This window comes from Camellia sinensis, chromosome 2 (assembly GCF_055761805.1).
Source record: "Camellia sinensis isolate YWXY chromosome 2, ASM5576180v1, whole genome shotgun sequence".
NCBI lineage: Eukaryota > Viridiplantae > Streptophyta > Magnoliopsida > Ericales > Theaceae > Camellia > Camellia sinensis.
The window spans coordinates 30,687,460-30,694,451 of NC_138962.1; the positions used below are offsets into that span (position 1 = coordinate 30,687,460).

Genomic DNA, 6,992 nt, shown 5'->3' on the forward strand with positions numbered 1-6,992 from the left:
CCGGTTTTGTATGCTCGGAAATAGGGAAGAAATTCGTAGGCTACGCCATTTTTGGTTGGTTCCATTGTTCCTTACTATGTTTACTTGTAGAGAAAGAGAAGTGAAAGTGATCGAGGGAAAATAATGAGGTCTTGCAAGTCTGGCTGCTATATATGATTTGCTTGATTTTCCTTTGTTTGGCTGTGGACAAATGTGGAGAGAAAGTAATTGGAAACAAATAAATTTCCTATATGTTATTTCAAGATTTTATATTTTTTATTGTATAGATTTTCATGGTGAAAGTATAATTTTTTTAAGGCCTAGTTTGGGAAGATTGAAAAAAGACAAAAAGTCAAAAAGTCACTATCCTATTTAAGTCACATCATCTTATTTAAGTCACATCACCTCTCTAACACATCACTTCAAACCCAACCCAAACCCAACTCATATTTCATAAAAAGTCAAAAAGTGTACTTATTTAATCTTCCCAAACTAGGCCTTAGTATATTCTAAAATTATATGTTAACAAATTCAATTTGAATTTTTGATCTTTTTTTTTCTTATGATAATAACTCATGTACATTAATTCAAATCTTTCATATATTGTTCACATAGAATCAAGCACACAAATTATAAGATTGGTAAGATTATGGGATAACAAAATGTTCATAACTTTTTATGGGTTTCGGATTCCCCCGTCCCACATGCAGGTCCCTTTCTTTCTCATAGTTACACATCAATTAAAACCAATTGTAAACTCTGTTTTACCCTTTCCATATCTTAGAGTCATGTTGCTATTCAAACTTGTCAACAAACTATTTGGTAATGAGAGCAATTAAAAATTTCAAATAGTCTCCACAAGAAGTCTCAGTCTTACATCTCAACTCCTGATTCGATGCCCTCTAAAAAAATAAATTTCCCACACGTGTTGCTATGAAATTAAGAAATGACTTTTGTTTTTGTAGACTTGATAATTCACACCTTGGTTACAAACTTGTGAATTTTCTTGGTGTCCAAATAGCCTACACATGAACCAGTACAACACAAAACACAAAAAGGTAAAGCCTTATTAGATTACTCTTGATTGATGAAAGAGGCCAACTTTTTCAACAAAGCCAAAGCATTCTCACAAGTCGGGTCAAACAAATGAAACACATGTTCTTCCCCTTTTGCCTCCATGATCTCCACCACCCCATCCCACTCACACTTCTTCAAAGTCTCATAATAAAACCAACCCCTCTCTCTCATCCCATCCTTCTCAGCCACACAAACCACCACCCTCCTACACCCCATCCTCCCCAGACTCAAATCCACAGCCGGGTTAATCCTGGGGTCACCCGACCCGTTTGTCTCGGGACAAGCAAAAAACCATGACTTGTGCGCATTCCCTTCTCTACCCACAAAGTCCGGATGAACCAAACAAATTCCCACCACCTTCAACCCCACCAACTCCTCCGCCTCAACACCTGCTTTCACCGCCGTGTTGTGGGCTATGTTAGCCCCGGCACTGTCTCCGGCGATGAAAACTCTTTCAAAATCGGCGGTGTCGTTGAGCCAGGGTTCCGGGCCTTGTCGGCCTGAATGAGAAGCAACCCATTTGAGGGCAGCCCATGAATCTTCATAAGCCAGAGGAAGAGGGTGTTCCGGGGCGAGTCGGTAGTCGACGGAGAGTGCAATGACATTGGCTTCGGCGACAAGAGAGGTGAGGTGGTTGTGGTAGGTGGAGCAGAAGGGAGAACCGAAGCAGAAGGCTCCACCATGGAAGTAGATGAGGAGGGGGAGCTTTTGCGGTGGTGGGTTGGTGGTGGTGGGTTTAAAGAGGCGGGCTGATACGGCGGTTTCCTGCGAAATTAGGATGTCTTTGGAGGAGACACCGGTTTTGGAGTCGGTGGAAGGAGGAACTCTGTCAGTGCCGAAGAACCGCTCGACCCGACCGTCTTTGTATGCTCGGAAATAGGGAAGGAACTCGAATGCTACGTCGTTTTTGGTTGAATCCATTGTTGTTGAGTTGAGATTGAGAGGATGGTGAAAAGGTGGAAGAAAATGAATGTGGAAGAGAGTGTTGGATGGTGGTGGTGGTGAGTAAAGCACCTATTGGCTTTAAAAAGGAAGAAAGCCAGCCGAGGTTGGGCTTGACTTCCATTACACACTTGCGTCACACACACGTCAACATTTAGTGAAAAATTTTGATAAATTAATTTATATCTACGCCGTGTCGTGAGACGAAGTCGATAAAAAATTAATTTTTTTAATTTATTTTATCTTTTTATAAATAAAAAATATAAGAAGTAATAGATTCAAAAGAGATAAAAAGTTAAAAATTGACTTTTTATTTGATTCTCAAAACACCCTATATATATTTTTAAATTCTTTATATCACTGATTTTTTTATCACCTTTGTATATTATTTTTTGAAATAGTTATTTATAATTAACTTTTTTTTTTTAGTGATGACTGTTACAGTGGAAAAAAAATTAATTTATATATATATATATATGTTTGGGTAAATTATATTGATTTTATTTTGAATTTGAGAAAAATACAATCAGTTTCACAATGTTGACATAATGAGGACTATGCAAAATACCCAATCTGTTAAAATCGCATCGATCCGTACCGCTCTATCCGCTAATTGCGGTTTAAACTTTAAAATTTATAATACGTTTTTGAAATTATTTCACTCCGTTGTAGTTAATACATATATATTCTTTAACCTATAATAAAATATCAAAATAAAAATGTGTATGAAAGAGATTTAATATGTGAAATTTATTACAAATTAAGGTTCATTTGGAATGTGGGTTGACTTTTTGATTTTTTGGCTATTTTAGTCTGGGGTTAAAAAGTCTCGTTTGGGATAGCCTTTTTGGCTCTTTTGACTTTTGTAAGAGAAAAAATAAAATGATTATGGTTTGAATGTGACATTTTGCCTTATTAGGCTAAAAAATCTATTTTATCTTTTTATGACTGTTTTAGTCAAAAAATACCATTTTAACTTATGTCAAACGAAGGCTTAGTAGTTATATATATAAAAAATATTAGTTTGTGTTATATATATGAAAAATATTATGCAAATTAGTATTATATATTATGTAAATACTTGATAATTAATTAGAATATTATTTAATTCACCAATCCACTAATCTGTCATTTGATTTATAATTTTACTCTCAAACTATTCGAACAGCACCACGCACACCGCTAGACATAATTATACTAATATTTGTTTTAGTAAAATTAAATGGACCAAAATTAATGCAAATATTATAAAAATGTAAAAAAAAAAAAACAATATCAAATATATAGATTCTGTGTAAAAAAATAACATTATTTTTTTCATTTATATAATTAACAAATCATTGATAATTCCTTTCGTATGATTCTGTTGATCAAGTTTGCGCTCTTCCAAACGTCGTCGCTTTGCCACCTGAAAACACAAACGTGAGCTAATCGGCGAGTGTGTGCCGGAAACCCCTTCGATGCCTAAGTCAGCACAATAGACAATAGACACAAAAGCTCTGTGAATTCAGGAATCAAAGTTGTGTTACCTCTCCATAGGTGATGTTGTGAGCTTTTATAGGTTCCGCGCGACATAATCCTAGTAGGACTCATATTCCTCCATGTAGAGTCCTCCTAGGAATCATACTCCGAAAAGACAATGTTTATCCTTTCACACCATTAAACCAGGTGAGATGGTTTTACCACGGTTGGATGTCAATATGACCGAGCTAAGATGGCCATGCTAAAGCCGCAGACTAGACCGAACTCCGACTAGCTCGACTCTTCCTTTCACTGCGTGTTCCTCGGTTTGACATATTCTAAGTGGGCTGTTCATTCAACACCGAGCTAACCAAGCACAAGAGAGTTAACTCGGCGCTCCAACGCATAATGCCAAGATAGCTCGGCTCTCCCAAGCACAGTGCCTAGTTAGCTCGGCCCATACCTGCTTAGCCTTTTAGACCGAAGTAAATCTGCTTTTATCTCGGTCCGTCTCGCGGCCTAATTACCAAAAAAGTCTCCTACTCAGCTCGGCTCAATTTGGACAAAAATTACCCTCTCAAAATATATAGATTCCGTGTAAAAAAATAATATTATTTTTTTATTTATATAATTAATAAATTATTGATAAAAATAGAATTAATTATTATATAAATTAAAATTATAAAAAAATTAATATACTTTTGTCAAACTGTGAATTTTTTTTGTATTTTAATTTTTTAATCTGGATGGATATTTCTTGTTTTCACATTTAGCAAACGCGGGCTGCGTTGCTGCACAAGTTCAACGTGCATTGGTAGGTACGTCAGACATGCCTCGCCCGTCCGTCTTTTCGTTATGGAAATTTAAGGGTAGGGGTAACGTGGATCATGAAAAAATATTGTGAAAGATTTTTTATTTTTAGATTATAAATATAATAAAAATATTATATATTAATTAAAAGATAAAAAAATTTCATAAAATATTTCATGATCCTTAATATTATTTCTAAGGAAAAGTAACAAAATTGATAAGTATAAGGGGTGATCGCGGATGTGAATTGAGCGGATCGTACGGATTAGCGGATAGATGCGATCAATTTGACGGTTTGGATTTTACAAATTTTAAACATTTTTTTGAATTATAATTCATAACTTTTATAATTTTTAATAACTAATAATCTGAAAAAAAATATGTATTATTTGTTTATAATAGGCCATGACGCCATGCATGTATATTTTTAAGATATTATTTTCATTTTCACAAAATATATATTTTATTATTTCTATTCTATATTGTTACTTGTTAGCAGTTTTTTTTTTTTTTTTTTTTGAACTTCATTTACAGGCCGATCGAGTTCATGCTGGTACGGGATAGTTGATCTGTCATCCGAAATGTATTTGTACATTTTGCAATATTTTATCTACATCTGTTCGTTGAAAAACACGCATTCGCCCACAATGAATCAAGTTGAATTGGTTCAATCGGATTAGATAGGTTAGACGCATCCATAATCACCTCTAGTAAGTAGACAAATTAATTATGAATTAATGGTGAATAAAAAATAGAATAGTGTTATTTTAATCCAAAAATTAGACATACTTTTGAACCTCAATCATCAACTAACTAGTCACTCTTATGCATTATTTTTCTTTTTTATATTTTTTTAATTATTAATTAATTTTCTTAATTATGAATTATTAAATTTAAAAAGTGAGTATAAAAAGTAAATTCATATATATATTTTTAAAAAGTAAGTACATTAGGTATGAATTCTTTTTAAAACAATTATTAATGGTGGAATCTTTTGTACAATAACCAAATTATCATTTCCCGTAGACCAAAATTATTAATTGTTTGGTGTAGATGTGAGTGGGCAGAGACATTTTGTGGACCACATTGGCTCTCTTTCAAGTCTAGCCTAGTCTCAGACACGATGATTAGGCTAGCACACTATTATTAGTAACACTGGACCTACATTTTCATTTTCATCTTCATTTTCATTTTCATTTTCATTTTCATTTTCATGTCCACTGAAAATTAAAAATATATATCTATACATTTGTTTTGTCATAGGATTAGTTTTCTATTATTCGTCATATTTATTTTAGTTACCATTTAAGTAAGTTTGTTTATGTAGTGTTGATTGAATTTTTTTCATTGAGTTGGACATAAGTATTTGTGTTTTTTTATGATTTTGATTTCGTTTATATGAAAATGAAATGGGTTGGAAAAAATTATTTGATCTATGAAATAGGTTATTATGGAATGAGATAAGTCTTTTTCAATGAAATGGGTTTCTATGAATGGGTGACTTCTATTTGTTTTTCTACTCTGAGATAAGATAAGTCTTTTTCTATGAATGGATTTTTCATATTCAAAAATTATCACTTAGAATGGAAGGTTGAAACAATCATTGTGCTTAATTGCTATTTACTACCTTCAACTTGATTTGTTTCTTTATATGTTCATAAAAATGATTTTTTATGCTTTTTGGCACTCACATTTGTGAATTAAGATGCCACATTTGTTTGGTTACTAATTGATAAGAAGCATGCATTTGTCTATTCTCTCTCTCAAATTGACCCCTCTATAAAACATGTACTGGTACCATTTCATCAACAAAAATAATTTTGCTTAGGTATGCAAGGTTGTGTTTGAATCATAATCACTTTATATTTCCCTCATCTTTTTTTTTTTCCTTTTCAAATTACTATCTAAATTTAAATTGATGCGTATAAATTACAACTACATTTTGATCCTAACATAATTTGTACCTTGTCTTTAGGTAGTTCAATTTCTCCATCTGTGATATTCATGCATAAACAAACTTCTTAAAGTGGGTTGTTAACTAAAATATGTTAGGAGGTTGTTAATTTTGTGTTGATTAATTTTTCTTTATGGCAATTATTAAATCTCATTCTGCGTTATAGTTATCTTTGTCAAATTTACATAACCAAACACTTTCAGGTTGAGACACCACTGACTTTCAACCTCTAATTATGGACAACATTACTATTTTTAGTTACATAAATTGTTTTCTTTTATATTTATTTGAAAAAAAAATACACATTTCTTATATGTTGAAGTCAGTTTTCTTTTCTTTTCATTATTATTTTTTATTTAATTTCCTTATAACAAAATGCTCTTTTCTCATAATTTACAGATAGATGGAGACATATGCCGAACTGTAATATCGACTCCTTTTACTCATTTTCTTAGTTGTATAAATTTTTTATTTTTTTTTACCTCTAATTATTTTGTATTTATAGGTTCAGTGTCTTCAAGAAAGAAATGTTAATATTGTCATCCGCAATTAACGTGACCTTAATGTCATCCAGGGTTCAAGAGGTCGGCCCAATTTAATTATATAGATTTTTTTTTTTTCAAAACACCATATATTCTTATTTACATTATTTGTTAAACTTTCTAAATATATATATTTTTACCTTTTGTAGGCAAAGAAAAAAGAAACTACCACCGTTTCGGGCAATGAAAAGGAAAATACATGTTCAGTAGTATGTGTTCTTCAACAT

At 32.4% G+C, this 6,992-nt stretch overlaps 1 protein-coding gene across 1 annotated transcript; it reads right to left on the bottom strand.

The window, feature by feature from the left end:
- Window positions 1-797: 797 nt before the first annotated feature.
- LOC114288731 (putative carboxylesterase 2) lies at window positions 798-2,070 on the bottom strand. The gene has a single exon (XM_028232325.2). The coding sequence runs from the start codon at window positions 1,975-1,977 to the stop codon at window positions 1,054-1,056; it is 924 nt and encodes a 307-aa protein (XP_028088126.1). The 5' UTR covers window positions 1,978-2,070; the 3' UTR covers window positions 798-1,053.
- Between the last annotated feature and the right edge of the window lie 4,922 nt (window positions 2,071-6,992).

Excerpts from the sequence above, each read along its gene's own strand:
- LOC114288731 (XM_028232325.2), bottom strand. The coding sequence starts at position 1,977 with ATGGATTCAACCAAAAACGACGTAGCATTCGAGTTCCTTCCCTATTTC.